We start from the raw sequence: 24,362 nt of genomic DNA on the forward strand, positions 1-24,362 counted from the left end.
TGTAGAGTTGAGATAGATATACACATCTCAAATTTGTATATCTATTCAGATGTGTATTTTTTGTTTACTTAAGTGCTTAAACCCTCCCTCAGTCCAATTGGAAAATTAAAGCTTATGCCTCTCACTGATTATGTCAGATGCACAGGTACTCTTTAAAGCTGGAGTTTAGGCATACCTATTATTATATATATAGTGACTGTCTGATAACCCCAATGATAGCTGCAGGCCCACTGCAGCCCTATATTTCTGTGATTCCATGTTACTACTGTGCTTGCCTCTGGAATGGTACGTCTGTGGGTTGTTTGTGCTTATTTCACTTATCCTTAATTTCTACCACAATATCATGCTTTTGCCATGCCCATTGCCATGTGATTAAATGTTTTTAAACTTTAGACTATAAGCATTCATTTACTGAACATAGGAGTTTGGATTAGCTCTGGTATTTGCAAATCTGTCAGGGAGGTTCAGAGGAACTTAATTTAGTGGATAACATATTGAATGGGCTAAAACTGTACTGAAATTATGATATTCATGGGAGGCAAGAGGGAATAAATATCAAATTTTATCATAGAGTCAAATTTCTTCCACAAAAAGTAGTCCAAATCAGTATCCTTTTATGCTGGTAACAGAATTGTGTTTATATTCATACTGTGCTTCTTGCACATTCCCAAAAGAGTGAATATTTAAATATATAGGAAAGCCTTTGGAATCAGAAAGGCCTGAGAACTAAATCTAAATGCCAAATTAATAAGATGGAAATTAACATGTTCATAGGAATTAAAAAGTTAAATTGGATATCTTGACCAACTTTGGCTCCTAATTTAATTTTCTGGGGAATCCTCTTCCTCACTGGGTACTGTCACTAGTTACAAATGCATTCACTGGAGGCTGTATAGATAGATCCTTTCCTAAGGAGTATGGTGAAGCCCTGAGAACAGTAGTTTGGCTCTTCTGAACTTCTATTTTTTCTGGACTTGCTGCCATTTGCCTTTCAGGCATTTCAGGAGAAAGGGTAGCTAAGAACCCCTGAGATATCTGGACTTCAAGCATTTGTCTTTTGATGGACATTTTCATAGGAAGAAACAAACTAGCATTATCCTAGGAGGTTTTATTGTGGTCTCACCCTAGGTCTGCTTAGGCATTTGTCCCTTTATCCACTAGTAAATAATAACACTTCAAATGAGTGTTGAACTAAGAAGTGTGAGCTAGCTCAGAGTGAGCATTGTACCATATAGGAATCCCCAAGTCTTTGAAAGAAAGAAAGTCCATATATTTTTTATTTTAGCGACTTGTACATCTAGATTTTGATCCATAAGTGTTTCTGCAACAAACCTGTATATGTATGTGCTAGAATGGATATGTTCAGCATTGTACATGTGCCTGCTTATGGTATGAATGCTCATAGAATAAATGATTAACCTGTTCACAAATGAAAGCAAATCTTTATGAGAAATATGCTTAATTTCTTTATATGTATATAGAATACAACGTAAGAACGTACCAGTCTCATATAGAGCTGTATAGTTAATTCAGGTCTGTGGATGACTGTAAATTGTCATGTTACTGTGACACAAATTATTGGCTATAGAAGAAGGCGATGCATTTCAGGGAGAAACATTTTTAATACACATATATTATGATAGGTTTCTTACAGTGCCTTTGTGGTAGCTTTAACCGGAAGATGTGATGAAGAAGTACTTAGCCTGCTGCTAAAGCTACCTGAAAACAGTAAAACTTCCCTGGTAGTAGAAGAATTATGTTCTTTACCAGCACTGGACTTGTATACCATGTTTGTACTGATTATACAGAATTTGAACGTACGTCATATTTTTTACAAGGTAAGATTGGGAAAACCAGCATGCAGTTCCTATAATTTTCCTTTGAAGGTAGTTTAAAACATGCAGCTAGATAAATTAAATGGTTCTATTATCTCTTCAGATCTTCTTTCTCTGTGAAGCAAACACTGAATGTACGCCATTTTTTTCTGTCTTCATTTAACTCCACAAAATAAATGCAACAGTTGAAGAATGGGATTGGTAGATGCTACTGTATTCCATTTCTTGCTTCCTCAGGAAAATTATCACTAAGGAATTAATTATGAAAGCTTTAGAGAAAACACAAGAGATAGAAGACAGTTTTATTAATCTTTAGCAGAGTTTGCAATTCCTGCAATTAATCACTTCTTAATGTGAAAGTGTGGAAGACTGATGTGACATCCTTGGAACTAAAACAAGCATAGGCATTTGCATTATAAGAATTACAAAATTGGTTTTGGGGAAAAAAATCGTAGCACTCTGAAATGCACTTTATTTGCTGTAGAAATCATGTTGGAAATTCAGGTAGCTCCTTCAGGAAGGAGTTTTCCAACTCTCAAGATAAATCTCTCCATAAGCACAAGCCTCCTATATTTTACATGACCCAAGTCAAAAGACTTTGACAAGAACAACAGAGTGCCAAAGCTATAATGAAGGGGATGCAGAAGTCTGTAGCAAAATGGTATTATTTGTACAACTGCAGATAAACTGGGATCTAGTGTGGGTTTTCAGTGAGATAATATTTTTGCTTGTAAGAGCAAAATTATCATATGAGATTTCTGACAATTAGCAGACATTTATTTCAGTTCTTTTAGGGTAACAGATTGACAGAACATAAAATGTTGTAAGTACAAATAGTTGAAAACCAGTTATAACATTGGGAGGACGAATATGTTGTTCATCCATATTCTGGATGCTGCGTGTGCAGGTAAACAGGTTGACCACACACTTTTAAAAACAAGAGAGTTTCCCAGAATATGTTAAGATACCAGAGGAAAAAGGAAAGATTTCTGCTTTCTGAATTATCTGCCAGGCTAGAGGAGGAATAAGAAGCAGGGGGAGAAAGGGCAGGTAGGAGGTGGAGAGTGAGAAAAAATACAGTGCTTATTCTTATGGTCTTTTCTACTGAAGTCTTACTGAAGCACAATGAATTCCTAGCAAAGAATAAAAAACATTAGCATCTTGGGTAGGATAGCTCTTTTCAGCTCAGTAGGTATAAATGTGTTATCTGGATTTTAATTCCTGATTTGTCATAGGCCAGTTCTAAGATTACCAAAGAATTTGTCTTTAGCTGAATTTGAGAGTAACTGGGGAGTTATACTAAAAGGAGTTTTGTTGAACATGGTTTGCAGGTACATTTTAAAATCAATTTTATAAAAGACTGAATAATTTTGAGTGTTTCTAAAGGCAAATTATTGTTGTAATTTTTTTTCCCTTCTTTTCCAAGTTTAAGATACCATCTGAGGTAGGCAATGTGCTAAACATGCTACTGGATGTGGTTTCTAGTATCAGCTCACTTCTCAATAAAGCCCATTATGTCATGGAAAACCTTCCAGTGTTCCTCCAAAGAATTCAGACTACTGGTGTGCTTGACATCTCTTCATTGCAACAGGTATGTGTATGGTTTTGATATACAAACCTAGTTCCTATTATCAGGTACTTTGTTAGGGATGTGTGCTTAGTAGGAAGACTAGTAGAAATTGTGTCCTAGAAAGTCAGGGAGAGAGAAGTCCATAGACTCTATGAAGATTCATTTGGTCTCTTTCAAGCACTCTGGTAATTTAGAGACTATAGATTATTGAGGTGTTTTTTCTGTCATCTCTTAATTTTTATTTATTTATTTTATTTATTTTTTTTTTTTTTTTTTGGCTTAGGAGATCATAGCCTAAATTAATAGGCTGTTAGGTTACTGATTAATAATAATAGCATGTATTATCTGTTATTTGGAGATAGCCATGCCTTTTGTGCTAATGCTGTAGTTTTTTGTTTGTTTCTTTGTTTTAACAAACAGACTATTATTCTGTTTATAAGAAATAGCTTTGCTTTTTTAGTGCCTAAGATTTCAAGATAGCATGTGCAGTTGTGTCTGCCATGGGTTTCTGTTTGTGTCACTTCATGTTTGTGTGTGGTAGTTCTACTTGGCACTTAAATGTGGAATGAGGTGGGAGTGAGCATATTTCATTTGTTGCTGCCTGTAATTGCAGTTGCTGTGTGAACATCTATGCAGCTAGCACAGTGGTCGATCTAACGTTAAGTAAGTTCAATTCCTTAAGAAGACCTGCTGAACCTGATAGCATACCTTACCTTCTGGATTTGCTATTCTTTGTGGAAAGTTTAGGATTTTATTTGGTTCTAAAATTGCAAATCTGTAAGAGATCCCTCGGTATCTATTCTATGATTCTATGACTACAGTACAGAGTAAACACTGCCTTAAATAATAGTGATATAAATCTCTTTCAAGGTCTTCTGATCTGTGTGATAGAGGCATGTTGTTAAACGTTCTTCTGTATGTATTAGTTTCCATTTGGAGCCTCCCTTTTGGGGTAGCTCTTTGGATGAAGCAATAAAAGGTTTTCATCAAGTGCTTACATCTTTTCTGCTTTTCTGAAACTAGTTCTGGACGTGTCAGACTTTTTTATGAACAAATGAAGTATTCTTTTTGGAGTGAAATCTCAAAGTTGCTTATTTGATTGAAGAATCTCTCAAAAGGTCCTGTTGTCCTGTTCAAAAAGAGTTTGCAAAGGCACAAATCGAACAGTAGAGGGCCTTCTGGTTACGATTATAATGCTTGCTCCATGGCAATCCATATTCTATAGCTATAGCATCTATTTAACCTTGGAATTTTTGTTCCTTTTTCTTTTACCCGTATAAGTATCCTTGTAAAGTATCCTTTCCTTTTCAGGTTTAACTGGAGGTTTTTATTACTTTCTAATAATACCATTGATTATTAATTACTTTTTTGCTTCTTTTTCTGTAGTGGCCAGACTTGTGTTACGAATAACTGTGCTACTAAAGTGAAAATATTGCTTATGCACTTCCCTTCTTAAATTTTTTTTTTCTATTTCCAAAGAAATCAGTCCCTTCTGGATTTTTATTTTCATGATATCTTGCAGCAAAGTGGTTCAGTGACCTAGGAAGACTATCAAATAATGTATGTAGAGATTTTTTAAGGTAAAAATATATGGATCTTCAGCATAGAGTAAGACAGATTGTCTCCTCATTAACTTTTAACTGAAAAAGTTATTTTGAAGTTGATTAAAAAACCACCAAAACCTCTATAATAAAAGAGGTAATAATTTTCAATTACGCACGTGGATTTTTATCTGAAAGACAAAGCTAAAATACCTTTAATATATCTGTAAAATGTGAAGTTGAATTGGTGTGCTACATGTTGTGCAACAAAAGATTATGTAAAAAAAACCTCAGTATCTACTAGTCAGTGGTAACTGGAATACAGAGCCACATTCAACTGTTAACAACCCTGAGTGAATGGATAACTCCCTGAGGAAAAGCACTGCTGGTTTCAATCATGATTTTTGTTTGCTTGTTTGAAATTATTTGCTTATATTTCCATAGCTAATTTTTGATATGTCAGTCATGAATGGACATGCTGGAGGGGACTTGCTGATTTACTGAATGCTGTCAGTTGTGAAATGTGGCCTCATTCCATAATCTCTCCACTAACTTGAACAAGTTTTCTGTTGAAAGTATCATTACTGAAAAGCCTCTTGGTGTTTTAAATATATAAAATTCTGGCTTAAGTTTATGCATGACTAGTATGTTTACTCTTGTATAAAAAATGTTCCATAGCTTTTATAACTTCTTTGACTTGCCCATGTGTTTGTTTAAGGCCAGACACAGACCTTCTGTTCTGATAAATTAAATAGATTTATTTTTATGTTTATTTTGTTTGGTTTAGTTTTATTTCCTTTTGTAACAAGCTCTCAGTTGTCTCAAACATCCTAGTGTCATCTTCATACACTGTGTTAAGATTATTTTGAATGCTGCGGACAAGAAATGTGTACAATCATCTTTGAGGGGAATTATGGCTGATGACTGGTAGTTCCGCTCATTCATGTCTATACCACCTAAAATGACTTTCTTAATCTTGCATTCACCTTTTTTGTAATCTGCATATATTTTTGTCTCTTACTTGATCAAGGATCAGCAATATACTCAGGTAAGCTCCATTTTATAACAGCATCTCACAATTTTAGTTGATAAATAATGTTTTACACTCTCTCTTTTTACACTTGATTTACTTTAAATTAGGTAATTGGTTTCTTGCCATATTGCGTTCTGATCATCTCTTCTCCTGAAATGCCTTCTGCTATTAAATTATGGGCAAATTTCGGTTATTTGCTTCTTTCAGGGCTAAAAAACTTATCACAATAATTGATCACGAAGATCAGTCTCACAGGAATAACACTATCAGCTTCTCTATGACCCAGTATTTTCTTTCCTTTTAAGAGCATCCATGCAATATCTTCTTAATGCCATTTTTTACCCAACACATAGATATTGGATTAATGCTGATTAATATTTTCAAGGACAAGAACACTAGTTTAGAGATAGTATATGTCTTTTTAAGGAAAAAACACTTGCCTTACCAAATAAATATACTGTGTTAGTCTGGAATGATTCTATGATGCATTTAATTCTACTTCTCACATACTTTCTTTCTTTAATTGCTCTCCACTTTAAAATTTATTGCATATCTTGCCTTATGAAACATCACAACAAGATATCCATTATTTCCTGGAGCATTATGTCCTTCTTGAGTACAGTTGGATTTTCTACTCTTTATTTAATTATTGCCATCTAAATTTGATAGACCTGAAAAACAATTCAACCACATCAGTAATTTTGCCATTTTTTAACCAGATTCTACAATAAAGACCTTGTTTTGTTTATGGCTCTACTCAGAAGTAGGAATATCTATTTCTCTGTATTTGTTACTTTTATCCCTTTGGTTTCACCAGATTTTGAAGTATCTTTAACCACCTTGTAACTTTGCAGGAAAATTGCCTTCTTTCTCTGTCTCTCTTAATGTAATGATTCTGAATTTATTTTAGTTTTATGTTTGAGCTGTAGCCTGGCTTGGTTTCTTTTTTTGAATAGTTGATATTTCTACTCCACATGAATTTGTTTTTATTAATAATACTTTTTTTTTTAAGTACACAGCTGTCCAATTAGATCAGAAGCCTCTATACCATGAGGGGTTTTTCTCCATTTGAGAATCCAGTTCCAGACAGTTTTTTTAATCTTCAGTAGCAGCCTTTCTCTGCCATTAATCTGTTGGAGCAACTGACTTGACAAATTGTTTTTTTTGTAGGAGGCTGCTTTTTAGGGGTCATCAGCTTTGATTACAAGCCTACTTTGTTTAGTTTAAACTAGAACAGCTGGATCAAAGATAATGTTTTTGTGAACATCCATCCAAGATAGTTCTCCCACTTTATCAAAGCCAAATTTTAGGTAACATCTTACTGAGTCAGTGGATATTTAGTTGAAAGACAGTAAGTAGATTCAGTCTGTTGGTGGCAGCTTACTGCATAAATATTCAATATGTAAATTTCAAGTTATTTTTGATTGGAATTGGAATTAATTGGCAAGTTTGTACTCTTTGACTGAAATAAACCTCATTTATTCTTCTAGTGCAAATAGTGACTAATAAGGATTCAAACCCACTTTTATTCAGCATTGTGCATAAATAAACTTTATTCCCCCAGTAAAGTCCAGCCAACAGATTCATTCAAGAGCTGTAAATGATGGTATTATAAAATCTGGATATTATTTATTTACTATGCTGTATGTTGAAACTGTATGCAAAACCTCAGATTTTTGGAGCCAACACTGAATTGTAAATAGCACTTTCTAATATTCCTCCATGATTACTAAAGAAGCACCTGGCACTTCAGTAAATGCATTGATCAGGATAAACGGCTTCTAACAGCACAATCTCTAAACTGACTGTGATTTATTCTTTATATAAAGTGCTGCACTATTTTGAAAATTGACTCTTATGTTAAAAAAACCAAAACAAAACAAACAAAACAAATAAAAAAAATTCATTGATAAAATGATAATTTATTCCAGTGCGAAATTTGTTTGATTGACATATAGCAGTCTTTTTACTATTTGCCAGTTGTGCAGTCTTCAAATGATATCTGATAGTCTAATTATGCTTTTTTTGACAGGCATCTGCAACAGTAATGAGCAACATGTGGTCCAATGCAACCTTCAGTAATACTCTAGCAGCATCTTGTCTTACAATTGTATCCTCTCTTAGAACTGCGTCTGTACAGCCTTCCATGAGATGCCAGTTACAACTGAGGATGATATTTGAAAAATGAAGCTACACAAAGGAGGCTGTTTTTTTTTTTGTTTGTTTTTTTTTTGTTTGTTTTTAATGTGGTGAATGATGGTGCTCATTAGATATACTCTAGTCATGCTAGTCATGAGCAAATGGCAATAATAAATGCTGGTATGACTCAAGATGTGCAAAAACTAGAAACATATCTAACAAGTTAGAAGATATAGTTGAAAAATAGGTTTTTAGGGCATGTGTGCTTGTTTTTTTTTTCTGTTCTTAGCAACTCTTTTCACTGCAAACATTTATATGCAATATGGTTTGGGTTGTTTCTGCTGTCTTTGACACAAGTCTAATCTACCAGAAGAGTAGACTTTGTGAAAAGTGACATTATAGTCAAGGAAACTGTAGACCAGTTGTCTTGATATTTTCATTCTTTTTTTTCCTGATACACAGTATTTTTCAAAGTTTAATGTAGTACATTATGCTACTGTCTTTCATCAAATATTCTGGCAATTAAAACTGCATTACCCTCTCCTCTTCCCCCCCCCCCCATGATAAAAGTGATCAGAAAAACAGAAAAGCACAGCAGGCCCTCATTCTTGTAGGCAGTTACAGCAATCTAATTTTGTCAATCTCCTTGGATACCAATACTGAGAGAACACCAGGGCTTCTCCCTGAAGCTACTAAAAGCAACTTTAATTCATCTGTATTTCTGTTTGTTTTTTTCTAGTTCTTGCAAAGTGGGCAGTTCAGAAGTTCAGCTGTTGGGTCCCTAGAGTCTGTAATCAAGGCAGTGTGTAAAGAAGAATCTTCATTATTCAGCAGTGCAAACCTGTTCATCGACATGCCCAGAATCAAGAGACTCTCGGAGGATGATATGGCAAAATATGGCATTCCTGAAGACTCAAGTAAGAAAAACTATCAGAAATTGTATGTATGCATTCAGAGTTTAGAGAAGTTTTTCCTTCCTAAATGGAAATGTTTATATACCAGCTGACATCTCAGCTGACACTGTAATTCTGAGCACAAGGGTTAATCAATAGAAGTTTTATGGCTATGAGATAATTATGGATGGGACGTAAATGATTCTGTTTGTTTTCTATCTATCTTTACAAATAATAAATAAGTATATTCCTGTCTTAGAGACATATTTATTAGACTTTTTAGGGCACTTGGTATTAAAAATGTGTCTCTCAGATACAAGATTGAGAATTTACTGCTGCATGCCTTTCTTCTGTGAGCACAAAGCTGTGGTATTATTGTGCAGTAAAATACGCAAGCCCTCTGGATAAAATGTTTTTTAGTAGTTGATGCTCCTATTCTCTTTATCAAATACCTAGAAAATCTCCTGGCTCTTTCATAATTTCACCTTTGCTCCCTTTCCTCAATACATTTGACTCGCCCTGATTAATTTTAGTAATGTTAACAACCTTGTTAGTGCCTCAGTGGCCCTGTGAGAGAATACAGTGATAGAGTATCACTAGGGAAGGATCTGTGACTGTGGATCACGACTCTCTCATCTATCAGTTTCTACAGCCAGAAAATGATTCTGGCTTGACTGATACCCTGGGGAGGGAGCCAGAGCTCTGCCCTAGCCTTCTTCACTTATGTGTGGGGGACAGCAGTAATCAGGCAGCTCTGCTTTTCTTTTCTATTTGAAGAATGGACTTAGCAGGATGGCTGATTAGGGAGATTGTTTGTGACTTAGCCTCTTTCAAAGCTGTTTAGGCTAGAAGTGCTATTTGTTTCTCGATTATTTATTTATTTATTTATTTTAATATTGTCACAACTGGAGTGTTGTAAGCCATTTTACCTCAGGACCTTGAAATACCTTTAAAGCTGTTAGTTCCAGCATTCATATGAGTGAATGAATTCTGTTTCTTTTATTTTAAAAAATTGGTAAATGAGGCAATGTAAAATCAAAGTAGAAACATTTCTAGGTGGCCACAGAAACTTAATCTGTACTCCTTCACAGTGATTAACTTGCACTTATTTTGTGTACCAGACACTTGCCAATGACTTTCTGAAAATCAGACTCAAATTAGCCAGACCTCTCGGTCTTTGGCATATTGATATTTCTGACTGACCAGCTTGAAGCCTCTTAATTCATTCGTTTAGCAATGATTGTGTTTAGTAATGATTGTTTCCTTGAGGAAAGTGAAAAATTGAACAAAGAAACACTTGTTTCTTTAACTTTTGGCAGGAGTTTACATGGTTTTGTCCTAGTTTTCGATTACGTAAAATAATTTGTCTTCCTTGAGGAGTTAATGACATTACTTAATATTTCTACACAGCACTGGAAATGGGATATTTCTAAATCCACTCATAATAAATAATAAAAAAACCCACCCCAAAACACATGAGTTGGACATAAAAATCTAAATGTTTCTGATAGTAAACTAATTGACCTTACTTGAGTGCAAGTGCAGTGGGATATCTTGTGTCTTGTAGTGGGATATTCTTTGGATCCCAGTTCTGAAGGACATGCATTCTAAAGCATTATAAACCCCACCTAATGTAGGAACATGTGTTTTTCATTAAGGAATGGAAAAGTAAACTGATTAGATTTTTCAAATCAAGAAGTTGTGCCATGCTGTTTTTCCCTTGTGCTTTTAGTAGGTTATCGCAAAATCATACAAATAAAAAAATGTGTATTTGTGAAGGAATTTCTGTATACCTACTTCTTTCTTAAGTAAGAATAGAAAACTGCAGAACAACCAAGGGTGAGGAGTAAGTCTGAATGTTTCAAAGTCACTCTTCCCTCAGCATTCGTTTTCTGGGCAGACGTTTTGTGCATCCTTCCACTCTAAAATTCACTAATGTAACTTTTAGGATAGATGGGGTTCACAGGCTGGTTTTCACAAATGTGAGAACCTCTTTAGTTTGTAATTCTTTTTTGCTTGTCTCATTGTTGTGGTTTAAGCCCAGCCGGCAACCCAGAACCACGTAGCCACTCGCTCACTCCCCACCCTTCCTTCCAAAGGGGATGGGGAGGAGAATTGAAAGAATGTAACTCCCATGGGTTGAGATAAGAACAGTCCAGTAACTAAGGTATAACACAAACCACTGCTGCTACCACCAATAATAATAATGATAAGGGAAATAACAAGGGGAGAGAACACAACCACTCACCACCTGCTGACCAATATCCAGCCTGACCCAAGCAGTGATCTAACCCCTCCAGATAACGGCCCCCAGTTTATATACTGGGCATGACGTGCTGTGATGTGGAATACCTCTTTGGCTAGTTTGGGTCAGGTGTCCTGTCTCTGCTTCCTCCCGGCTTTCTCTCCTCCCTGGCAGAGCATGAGACTCAAAAAGTTCTTGGTCAGAGTAAATGTTACTGAGCAACAACTGAAAACATCGGTGTTATCAGTGCTGTTCCCAGGCTGAAAGTCAAAACCACAGCACTGCACCTGCTACTAAGAAGGAGAAAAAATGGCTGCTACTGCTGAATCCAGGACACTCATGTTTAGAGTTCTGCATCCTCAACACTATCACAGACTGTGGTTAGATAATTCCTATTCAGGGACCCTTACTGATTGCTTGGTGGCAATTCGATGGTATTTAGCATGGTGTTATAGCAGATGCTAAATTAAGACTCAAGATTTTATTTGAAATTAATAATAATAATAATCCAAATTTGCCATTGTTTTCTGTCTTAAATGTGAGTGAATCTCTGCTTTTGCAGCTCCATTTTGCTTGAAGCTTTATCAGGAGGTTTTGCAGTCTTCTAATGGTGCTTTGCTCTGGACTCTCCTAAAACCTTTATTGCATGGGAAGATACTGTACAATTCAAACATCAACATGATTGACCTGGTGATGAAGAAGGTGAGTATCAAAAGAAACACTATTTCTATTTATTGATTTTTGTCTTTGTACTTCATTTTAAATGTCCACTTCTTTTACAATAGGTAGGAGCAATTGGATAATTGCCTTTCAGAAAACTGGATCCACCCTGACCCCTGAGTTCTCACCTGGCTCTCGCTGTCAGCTTAATATATCTCTTATCTTTTATCCTACTTGTTACAGTGGTCTCATCTCAGTGTGAAAAGCAGAAGTTTTTTCAAAGTCCATTAAATCTTGTATAGATGGATTAAAAAGAGAATATTAGCAGAAGAAGCATGTGAATCATATTCTAGTGAGGTGTAGTATATATGTATTCCAAGTGAGCTTTTGCCCTCAACAAATGTTTCTTATGCTGAAAACTCTAGTGGGGCAGAATAAGTAGCTGTGGGGAAGGAAGGCTTCAGGAACGAAAGTCTGTTATGAGGAGTCACTGAGCTGCATTTAAAAAAAAACACCCACCCAACCAAAAAATCTGCAGTACATCCTTTTTGATTATGTTTCTAACACCAGCAATATGAGTGAGCTTCTATATGTGTGGATGCTGATGCCTTGATATTATTCAACAGTTTTACTGCCTTTGCAGTTTTGATATGGTAGCTGTTCTGTCTTTAGCATAATTATCTACAGTGAAAGAATTGTTCATGACTAGCTTTAAGGCCTCTTTAAGAGGAGGGATGATAAATTGTTTTAAGTATAGTTCTGTGTAAATTTTGCATTTATCTTGAACCTGTATATTTTTTACCCTGAATATTACTGATTGCAAGAATGGTAATTAGGTTAGTTTAAAATGTAGAAAAAGCATTACTGCTTGTATGTGTTATGACAAAAGACTGTAGCTACTTTAAATATGATAGTAACTATTTTCCATGCAAATGGAGTGTATTGTAGTATTTGGACTTTTGTTTTAAAAAGTTAGTAAAAAAAGCCCAAACACAACTAAGCCAAAAAAACACATGCTAGATAGAAGATACTAGGTAACTTTATGGTTTCTGCTGTGAATCGGAAATAAGGTTTCAGTGATTCCATATTTTGCTGTTAAATAATTTTAATTTGGGCAACAGGCCATCTCCCTAGAGTTGTGCATAATTAATTTTAAATTTTTAGTCAGCCAGAAATGAAGCTGCACTTGACGCTTATAGAAGGAAGTTCTATAAAGAATAAGATGTGAGAAATGATAATTATATTCTATGTTACAATGACATTTAAAACAAGACACTTAAGACATTTCCACATTATTTTGCCAATTAATATGCTAAAATCATGTTCTTAAAGCATCTCTAAGAAAGATAAATGTCCTGCATACATTGTGTTCTCCTATGGATCTAATGAAAGCAAGGCTCTGTAATATAGTTCAGGATGAAGTTTGCTTGTTTTTTTTTTGGTTGTTTTTTTTTTTGGGGTTTTTTTTTTGGTTGTTTTGTTGCTGTTATTTGGTTGATTGTTTTTTTTTTTAGTGCTCTGGACCAGCGCAAAGATTCTGGTAGGTGCCTCCAGCAGAGTTTCTCATTTGCTTTATGTATTCTTCGGCTCACAAAATTTTCACCGTCCTATTCAGGAATCTTTGTTAATATGCTCTCACACTTCCCCCAGACATGTAGATCTAACAAGCAAGTATGGATGTGTATCTGTTTATGTGTAAATATGCAAGTAGTAGGAGAGTTTCTTCAGCAATTTTATCATTTGTTCTATTACGGAAGTCTGTCTGCTATTGCTTGAACAGAAACAAAATTTAAATGCAAAATATTGTCCCAAGTGTCTCAAACACATCTACTAAAAAATTAGCTGCTAAAAATTACTCTGTAACTCTTACAGAGCCAAATCTTCTACTGGAATTGGAACAGAAGTACTAATTGATTTTATACTATGTGACCACATGGCAGGTATTTAATAAAAGAAAGAATTAGAGGAGTAAAGCTAAAAAGAACATTGATGCTTGTATAGGAAGATATATTCTTTATGTTTTTCACATGGACTATTTTATATTAAGACTGTGTAGTTGATCATTCTTCAATAACTTGTGAGGTTGCTGGTTTTACCTTCTGGGAAGTCAACAGTTCTAAGGTGTAGAATAACTGACCACCAGATAGAGCCTGTAGTGCTAACAGAGCAAAAAAGTTCAGTGGCAACTGGCATCTGGGAGTTCAAAGACAGTGTGTGATGTCTTTGATCCTTGCTTTTACTACTGAACTTTTTGCCACTGAGCTGATCTTATGAAAGCATTTCTTATTTCAAAAGAGTCTCAGAGTTGATCTTATATTCAGGCAATCACATTAGAACAACTTCGTGCTATTCTTTGCAATTGAAACAGTCAAAGAATATATATATATAAGGAAAATATATAATTGGCAAGACAACTGAGAATGAAAGAAAGAAAACTAGCAAATTAATTAATTTCAGTTTCCTGGCTTTTGTCTAGTATAATTATAAAAATTGATAGTGAATTGAGTAATTTCTTATTCTAATCTTACATATCCTGTCTGGCTCTTCATAAGCACACTTGACTTGTCAGCCTCTTAAAAGATGTCATTATAAAAGCAGTTCGATAAGCTTAAAATACCATTTTTATTCTTACATCATGAGGAGGCTTAGACATATTCAATCCATGACCAAAGTTGATACTCTAATTTAATCAAAGGCAATATCCAGCCTAGATGTTATGAAGAATATTTATTTTAATGGATCTTCATTGATTAGAGAGAACTTGATGAGAATTTCTATTAAGCATCAAAGTCCAGCTGGTCATTAGCATACAAACTCACAGGAGTTGCTTTACCATGTAAGATTAAACATTCTTCTTGCCTTAGGTTCTGATTTCTGGTGTAATCAGTAAAGGTTGTATAGAGAAGAACTGGAGAATCAGTAAAGTGATATTCCCCCAGATACTGTCCCGGCTTCCCAAACCTTAAGGATCAGGCTTGCCAGGAGTGGATTGTTATAATTTGTCCACTTGCATTTTCAGCTTATATAAACTCTTAGTATTCACAGTGTCTTTGATGAGGTGCTCCGTGTCAACTGCCTCTTCTTTGCTTGTTCAACTTCAGCAGAGGCAACTTCTTTTTTAAAATCCTGTGTTTCTATCTCCCAACTATGTTTATTTCTTTTATTTACTTCCACTACTACTCTTTATTTTAATTTATTATTATTATAGCAAATTTAAAATTTGCTTAGTATGGATTTCAGAATTATTAGTCTGTATTCCTCTGGTTCCCCTAGCATCTTTCCTATGAATAGCATTGCATTTGTAATTTTCCACTTCCCTGATAACAAATTATTTTTAATCAAGAGGTTACACTACAAAGAATTCTTCAAACATTTAATCCTTGAGTGCTCCTAGAGTTCTTGGCTAGATGGTATCTTTTCCTGGAAACTACTTATTGTTCATTTTGTTAAACTTTATGACCTTTTAAAATTATGCTTCAATTTGAGACATTCTCTAAAGTCCTCTCCGTGTGGAAGGCTTCTCATTTTAAACAATCCCCTTTTTTTTTCTGAGTCTTTCTTCTGTTATTTGGAGATAATTTTTCTTTTTTTTTTTTTTTAAAGGGAAGTGGAATGGGGAATCTCACAGAAGTTAAATGCATAATTTTTTTCAGGAAAATGAAAATATTTGCAAAGGTCCCTTTGGGGCCTTCTATGCTACAAACAAGAAGAAATAATCACCACAAATTGTTTTCCCATGTTGTGCTAGGAGTAGTATTTTGCAAGAGTGAATTAAAATGCTAAGGCAAAAAATTGTGTACTTTCAATAGGACTTACTGCAAAGTGTGGTCCAAATTGAAGTTTACAATTCATTGTTCAGACCATGCTTCCAGCTTTCACTTTTGTTACATATTTAGTCACAGTAGTTTGAAGGAAAGATCCATAAGGTCTGCAAATGCTTTCTTTTGAGTATGTCCTAACTGTTTTCTTTTTAATATCTTTCTGAAACACGTCTGTGGTTGTGTGAAAGAGATATTGTAAAATAGAGGTCTTTATAATACTTCAAGTAGGAAATATCCATGCTGCAGGGAGCCTTTAATTTGCTTGGTATTCAGAGATTGCAGGAAATACTTTTCTTAAGTAGAAAAAAAGAAAACATGGATATCCTTAGTGATGATTATCAAAGTTAAATGGAAAAGAGTTGCAGAAGATCTTAAGTGTGACAGTTTTTCTTTTTTCTTAAGATTTGCTGCGCACAGTTTTTATATCATTGGTCTTCATGTATTGTTTTTCCAGGCTAATTTCACTTTTAGTTTTGTGGAAAACTTGAAGACTTATTCTGAGACATGGCTTAGGATGTCTGAGGTTTTTAAAACCAGTGGAAATGTCCTCACAGTCTCACACCTGCAGGTTGGTGAACTGGGGTGGCTTCCTATTTTCTGATTATTTTCTTTGTAATGTAGAAAGGTTTTCTGCGCATGTAAAACTAATCTAATCTAAGCCATCTAATCGGCTTCAGGTTTAAAAATTGCTGAAAAGGAGGCAGTTTAGCTTTAGCTTATGAGCCTACAATGTGGTACTGAGAAAATTCTGAGATGAAAATAGTTAAAACCGGTATTACCTCACTATGTCCGGTATTACCAGGCAACGGGGAAATAAATAGGTACACCTACAAGCTTTATACACTTATTTATGGAACTTGTTTGCTTATCACTTGCTTTTTCCAAAAGTGTGTGTAGCTGATAAAAAAATAGATGTGAGAAAAATATTGACTGAAAAAAAAAAAGAGAGTAATTTCATTACTGGGATTTTTCCAATCCTACATATTTGTGTCCTTTTTTCCCCTAATAAAATTTAGTTTTACCATGTTTGACTTGTGAAAACATGCATGGGAACACTTTGGGAAAATAAGAGCAGTCCTGTCATGGTCCATACATATCAATTGAACTGTTATGTAAGTTCGTTTAAGGAATGATGCTAATAATCATGCATTAGACTTGCAGATGCCAGGATGCTCTTGTAGAGCTGATGATTTTTTCCCACTTAGAACTTGATGAATGAGGTAAAGAAGTTAAAATAATGTAAAAGAAACTCTCAAATGCCATTTTTTTAAAGGTGTTTTTTTACTACTGTTAAAGCTAATAGTATAAAGGGCCAAAAGTCTTGCATGAGAGGAAAATGGGTTTCTGTCCTAGCAGACTTGCAAGGACATTAAAATGGACTCACAGCTGAAGTATTGGCAGTAAAGGAGGACAGGGATGTAAGCAATGGAGAGTATATATTCTGCTGTTTACTTGAAATGTGTGGAGTCAGACTTTTAAGAGGAGAAGACATGGAGAGGCTAAGTGACTTCTCCAGTGTTATGCAGGAAATCTCAGTAATGGAATTAAACATGAATGTATATGTATATTTTATATTTCTTTAAAGAAGACAAACCTGATGTAATATCTAAGACTTTTCATTTTAGGAAGCACTGCAAAGCAATTTCATAAAGCACTTCGTAGAAAGTCATTTGGATATTGACATGGAAAAACTCCTTAAAAAAATGCAAGTATATGGTATGTACATAAAAGTACATGTACTGAGTACCCTTATTAAACTTGAACTTAGAACTGTTCAGTTGAAATTGAATGTTTTGCCTACTTAAATGATACTAAAGTAACAGACTTTAAATTATCTTGTTGAGTTAGTATCAAATATTTCTAGTTTTTTTTCTTGTGAGTGATTGGATAATTTTCATTTCAAAATACTGAAAGACTGGAAAAATCTGGTAACAATCTAGAGGTGGCAAACTGTCATGCGAGAGTTATAAACATAGTAGCCATACTTAAAAGCAGGGAGGGAGAAGGCTCATGTAGCAACAGTTCCATTAGGTAGTAGTAAATTTTGAAAGGAATATATATACTTTAAATGGAAATAAATAGAAAAATAGTCTGGATACACATTTAATCAAAAGCTGTCTGTATCTTTTTTTTTTTTTTCTTCTTTTATTGAGAATTAGTTGTCTGTGGTATCGTTGAGCCTTAGTAAAGCCTGAGATACAGTTACAATGAGGGAGCACCAAGACTGGGCTCAGGTTAGAGAATTACCAGAGTCAGACCCAGCCCTGGGATTGGGCAGGTGGGACTATTAGGGTGATGTTGGGGCCAAGACAGGTAGGGGTCTGGGCCGAGATCAGCAGGACCATGGACAGATCCACAGCCAGGCTGTGACGTGATGAGAACTAGAGCCTAGGGCAGACCCAGCCAAAGCTCTGTGCAGCTTTGATGGGAAAGGGGATTATGCTGGAAATTTAAGTTACTTAGAGATTTTATGAGATTTTAATAACTGAAAAACTCCAGTATGTCCTGCTGTCAGTAGGGTAGGTGCATGATAATTAAAATGGTTGCTGGTATGTGCCAGAAGGAACTGTCCATACAAAAGCAGTCTAAAGTAGTTTAAGAAATGCTCATGATTTTGAGGACCAGAAAGAAAAAAAAGTGGGAAAAATGTAATAACAGAGAGTGTGACATCATGTACAAAGGAAGCTTTAATTGAAACTCATCTTGATTTGAAGGCTATGTTTGAAGGCTAGGACTAACTGCTCACACTTTCACTAAGAAAAATGGCAAATGATATCCCAAATTCAATCCAGAAAGTAAGAATCCGGGCTCAGTATTGTCCTTAGGCAAGGGACTAAAGCTTGAACCTTCTGTCTCTCTGGAAGATTTACTTAAACACTGAACTGGTGCTGAGTATGGGTCAGTCATATCTCACCCCTCATGGTGAAGCTGGTTTACAATACAACTAAAAAAGCTCCACAGAATCACACAACTGGAAAAGAGGGAGGAAAGAGCAAGTCTCTTAACCTTCAAGGCCTGCTGAAAAATAGCTGTCTCTGTATTAGTTGAGTAATACATGAATTTTATTTGTTGGATCTAACACTGGGAACTTCATGGGTTATGGGCAAACAGTATGTCATTAAATAGATATCAAGATCTCTGGAGTTACCAGGTACTTCTTCCATGTTGCAGACATCATCAGAGAAATCTGTGTATGTGTTTCTCAAGCTGCAGCTCATTAGCAGAGCTAAGAACTTTTGACAATGTGTAATAAATGGTTCATAGTTTTGGTGGTGAATACAGGAAATTATTTAAGTACAATGGCTATGAAACTAGAATTTCTTTATTTTAATGGAACACAGTCAATAAAATTAACATCATATAAAAAGTAAAAATCAATATGAGCTATAGATCACAATAGCATTTATGCCTTTGTGAAGTTGATCTGTCCAAAGTGCCAGAGCACTCTTCTGCAGTTATACTTTGATACATTTCTTTTTACAGATTTGCTTTGTCATTTTGCTTTTTGAAAAAAATGGCTAAGCCCTTTTATTATGTACATTTTTTATATTTTTTGTTCATTTTATTAGTCTATAATCACTTGCAGCTGTTACTATAAAACTCTTATGGTTTCTAAAAGTTCATTGCTCTCATATTGCATCAGCTTCTTAGTCCTGTAATTATTTTGCTTGGATCCAATAAAGTCTTAAATGTATTCATATATGTTATTGGTTTTACAACACACAATCTGATTAATTCCATCCAAAGCTCGGATTTTCTAAAATCATGTGACCTGTGTGATTATATATTTTGCCTTCTAAGTAACTAAAGCAAATTTTCCCTTGGTTTATTGCATCTACACTTGCATTAAGCTGATTTCCAATTAAGCTGAAATCCAAGGTGCTTATGTTTGTATGTTTTTTTACTTCTCTACAATTTTATAAATTGCTAAGGGTCTTAGAAACATGCTATTCACCCTATTACTCCTGCTGCAAAGTCTTGTGAACACAGAGGATTGATAGCAGAAAATAAGACATATAGAGTCAATATTTGGTGCTGTTTTTCTTCAACCCATGAATTCACCCTGTCATTGCTTGCCTGTCTAGGCTATCTAGTCTAGCGTTCCAGACTATCAGTTCCTCTACATTTTCTTCTTACAATCTTAATCCTTTCTCACTGTTAATCTTGTCTTTTCTTCAGACTGCTCCATGTATTTTTCCATTTATCTGCCTTCCTTTTGTAATATTTCCTGTGCTGATGCTTAATAACACCTATGATCCAGGGTTTGTCTGTCACCACTGTAATCAAATGCGGTCACCATCCATCCTTTTTAAATCCTGTATCTTCAAGTGAGTCCTGAAAAATTTAAGATGGAAACTTATGTTGGATGCTTTTGTATTTTATTTTTTGCATTGTATTTTACCTGAGAAAATCAGGCATTTCTATCAAATCAAAATGAGTTAAGATTGTTTCTAGATTATGCTATTCTGGTTATTCTCTCGAACAATGATATAGCACTATCTTTACATTTTCTATCAATGGGTGAATATCTGAATTTCTCCAAAGTTTCAGTGGTTTTGGAAGTCATGCTTTGGTTGAGGTACACATTCCTCCTGGATCCATAGATAAGATCAAAGTCTGAATGGAGGAGTTGTAGGCTTTTCTTGCATGTTTATGCCTTATATATAAACAGGGTGCTTGAAATATTTACAATGCCAAAGACAGAATAACTGGCCAATACATTACTGAATGAAAGAGATGGATCTCTGTTGTGATGATCAAAGTACAGTAACTCACTAGTATCTGTGGGAGTAGTTATGGAAAGATAAGGAAATGTAAGAAGTCCTACAGCTTCACAGGCATTGTCTCTTTCTAGAACTTTGCTGGAATTTGTTACATTTTTGTTGCTATGAAATTGAAGGAAAATGTAGCTGAGGACTTCCAAAAGCTATTGAAACATGAGCTACAGCTCCACAAGTTCACATTATAATTCTTATGCTTCAAAAATTTCTTCCTTTTTTAAATAAAAAAGTTATTTACTCTTATAGGATGTGCAAGTGAGAACAAACATTTCTGGTCTGCACATTAAAACCGAGGAAATCCAATTTTGTTTCCTTGTCTTAGAAACTATGATGAAAAAGATGCTTAACAGCTCAGCAAGTAAACAGATTGACCTGTTGTCACAGCTTCTAGTAAATATATCTTCCTGTGTGTTATTGGACCGCTTCCAGGCTTTTGACTCTGTTGAGAAATTGGAGGAGAAGGCTCATGAGCTCATGCAGCAAAATAATTTATTGGCTAGTAAGTACCTTAGTTAAAATGTATATCGATGGAAAACATCAGACTTTTTAACTGTTGTCTATGTTTATTATAAGGTAGGTTAAGCTTTACACTATTTCAGAATATTTATTAAACCACATACAATATATGAAACATAAAGCACATTTACCTTAGGGGTATTCCCCAACATTTGAATGCTGTAACATATGTTGTAAAGGCTAATTATGTTATTTTAATGGTCAAGCTGCTAAGTGAATCCTTGTGGTCTGTCATTTCAAAAAAAAAAAAAACAACAAACAAACAGCAAATGTTTAAAGTAGAATAAAAAAATCTGAAATATGCAGGATACTGAGTAAACTTGACTACTTATTATGACAAAATAATCTAACTTACATACTTTTGAATTTTAACATTTATATTTTTTCTTTACAAAAAGGAGAAAAGGATTTTTTCGGTAAGGTTTACTCCTAAACCAACATCGTAGAGAAATTAGCTTGTTTATTCAGAGTAAATGAGTTCTTAAGCTATAGATGTATTTCTTTTCTTCCTTTGGATTGTACTCTCTATCCTTTTTCTGCATTGTATCCTTATTACTGAGAATTAATTAATTGTTCAAAAGAGTTCAAAAAACAAGACTGTTTTTCTTATTACCACACCTTCTCCTTTTGCATAAAATGCTTTAAGTTGCATGTAGCCTTCCCAAATGAGAGCCCAATTTAAGCCTATATAAAGTGTGCCACATCTTTTTCCCCTTTTCCCCCTGTTGTTTTGTTGTTTTGTGTTTTTTTTTCTTAGACTCCTGTAAGTACACAACAGAAGGCATGTCAAAGCAGTTGTAGAGAATGAAACTACTCAGTCTGGAATCGTATGTTTGTTACACAATCTGGTAATGACAGCCCTCAATCCATGTAAAACCAGCAGGCCATAACATGAGATAAGGGGAATTTCTCAGGACTGCTTAGTAGGAAGTGAAATTTCCCCTTCAAGAGAAGAAACAAACAGATACCTGCTGGCCCTCAGAAAATCAAATTGTCAAATTCTAAATCTGTTTTGTTTCTGCTTGCATAGAGAACGGTCATATGCTAGCATAAGCCAAGATATTTTTTGGTAGTTTTTTCATTACTGTGGCCTTACAGTCTCTTCATATGCTTGAAGAGGGAAGATGGCATTTTAAGGGGTCAAATGTGTCCAACACATCAATATTACATGCTCAGATATAAGCATACATTCCTTTACACAGTAAGACATGAAACTAAAGTGGAATTTTTCTTACTTGGTTTGTTTGTAGTCTTTAAAGCCTTCATAACCTCTTGAAATATCTTAGGAAATTAAATGTTTGCATAAGTGAGAAAATGAGATTTTTTTCCAGTGAAAAAAGATAAAATCTTTATAGCAGACTATTCTATATCATATTATCTTCCAGAGAGCCAGGTGCTGATTAAAATACCTTTTCCCTTTTTAAGGGAAAGAGGTCAACATTTCACATTCATCAAGGAGTCCTAAAAAGTCTGGGTCATCAGAAAAAATATGTAAACAATTTGCTGTGTTCAACATCATTTTCCCAATTACAGATTAAGCTTTCATCTGCCTTTTTTTGCTTTCTTAATTTCATACAGAGCTAGAGAAAATAAACATGCAAATTCTGCTATGTTAAAACAAAAGTTTTATAATTGGCTCAGAAATTAAAAATGAGGAAATTTTAGTGATTTGGTACTGTTTCCTTTGTCACCCACTTCTGTGAGGTGTTATCTTTTCATCAACAAATTTTATGGCTGCTGCTTTCACTTTGGAATTGAGATCGGTCATCAAAAAGGGGTTAAATCTGAATACAAAGAGAATAAACTGCAGTAAAAACCCCCAAGCAAATCACAGAAGGATTTTCTCTGTTAAGAATGCTTATTGCAAACCCATTTATCATGTGAATTTTTTTTTTTTACATTTCATAATCATGAATCTTATAAAATGTAAATTTCTAAGAAACCTACCATTTTTGTGTTGCAAGGTCATGAAATCTGCCCTGACAGGTGAATGTAGCCTACTATCACATGAGAATTGGCCGTGAGTTAGCTATGTAAATAGCATAAATCATATAAGCTTGGATGCGAAGTTCCTTTTCTTCTTGTGTCAGGTATCATCTTTGATACGCCAAAGAATAAGATGCAAGATTCTAGCAATCTCCTACCACGACACATTTCATATACAATTAGAACCAGCATTCTCTATAGCATGAGGACGGATTTGATTAAAAACCCAGTGTGGAAATCCCATCCCCAGAAGTTACCAGCTGATGGGTTTAAATACAACCATATCTTTATCCCTCTTCAAGACATGATTGAAAGGGCAATTGTTTCAGCACAGACTGGGACAGATACCTCAGAGCCAGACATTCAGGTGCAAGCCATGCCTTACCCTTGTCATACCAGTGATCTGTAAGTAAACCCTCAGCTTTTTATTTCAATATATTATCTTTATTAAATTAATGCTAGAGGACTTTGGAAGCCACTAGGTCTTTGTAGTGGGTGACTGTATATCTCAGTACAGGATTGAACCAATACCAGAATATCACAGCATAGCAAATGTTGTTTAACAGTTGTGACCACAACACATTATACAACATCTGTCTGGCAAATGACCCCTTAAGAGCTGTTTGCAACTATACTATGTAGTAATCTGCTGGGCAGAGACTGTCAACATATTGTGCAACTAACTTAAATTATGCTAAGAAACCACTTTCCATCCTCAATTTCCCTATATGCAAACTGTGAATTGGTCCCTGGTATGTGTTGAAATGCAACATAAAATTGGTGAAAGAAAAAGTGTAGGATTGTTCTTTGTAAAACAATCAAAACATCCTGAGCATTAGAATTTAAAATTATTTGGTGGTAATATAACTGTTAAAGTGGAGCAAATGTAGACTGGCTCATGTTATTCTTTACTGTTCAAATATATTACTTTACCATAGACACAAATCTGAATTCTGTTTGACTTTGGAGCCCTAAAGAGTGATTACATTAGTTGTATTGTTGACAAATATTGATATAATATTATAGTAACAATACATATGTTTGGCTTGTTACATGAAAAACCAGAACAAGTCTTATTGCTCATGTCAGACATTCTTTTGTGCATACTTTGAGAATACTTTTCACATGTTAACATTCTCCTAAAAAATATTTTAACTTTTCGGGTAACAACTCTGCATGTATGTTTTCATAGATTCTTGAACAATATAGGATTCTTTTTCCCACTTATGATGATGTTAACATGGATAGTTTCAGTTGCTGGCATGGTTCGCAGACTGGTTTATGAAAGAGAAATTCATCTTGAAGAGGTAAGAGGCAGATTACTGCCTGAAAATAAAATTTA

General features: G+C 34.8%; 1 protein-coding gene across 2 annotated transcripts in view; it reads left to right on the forward strand.

The window, feature by feature from the left end:
- Positions 1-24,362, forward strand: part of ABCA13 (ATP binding cassette subfamily A member 13) — a 173,001-nt gene that overhangs the window by 42,579 nt on the left and 106,060 nt on the right. For both annotated transcript variants that reach the window (XR_008974827.1, XM_057428773.1), the window contains exons 23-31: positions 1,644-1,838; positions 3,262-3,426; positions 8,858-9,035; positions 11,819-11,958; positions 16,192-16,305; positions 17,363-17,453; positions 20,841-21,017; positions 23,125-23,425; positions 24,213-24,327. Coding sequence is in view for 1 of the 2 variants with exons in the window: in XM_057428773.1 (XP_057284756.1) it covers positions 1,644-1,838; positions 3,262-3,426; positions 8,858-9,035; positions 11,819-11,958; positions 16,192-16,305; positions 17,363-17,453; positions 20,841-21,017; positions 23,125-23,425; positions 24,213-24,327 (1,476 nt within the window). In the remaining variant the exon portion in view is untranslated. The remainder of the gene's footprint in view (positions 1-1,643; positions 1,839-3,261; positions 3,427-8,857; positions 9,036-11,818; positions 11,959-16,191; positions 16,306-17,362; positions 17,454-20,840; positions 21,018-23,124; positions 23,426-24,212; positions 24,328-24,362) is intronic.

Source organism: Pezoporus wallicus, unplaced genomic scaffold, assembly GCF_028554395.1.
Source record: "Pezoporus wallicus isolate ANWC-B61680 ecotype Strahan unplaced genomic scaffold, APGP_CSIRO_Pwel_v1 contig_6658, whole genome shotgun sequence".
Classification (NCBI taxonomy): Eukaryota; Metazoa; Chordata; class Aves; order Psittaciformes; family Psittacidae; genus Pezoporus; species Pezoporus wallicus.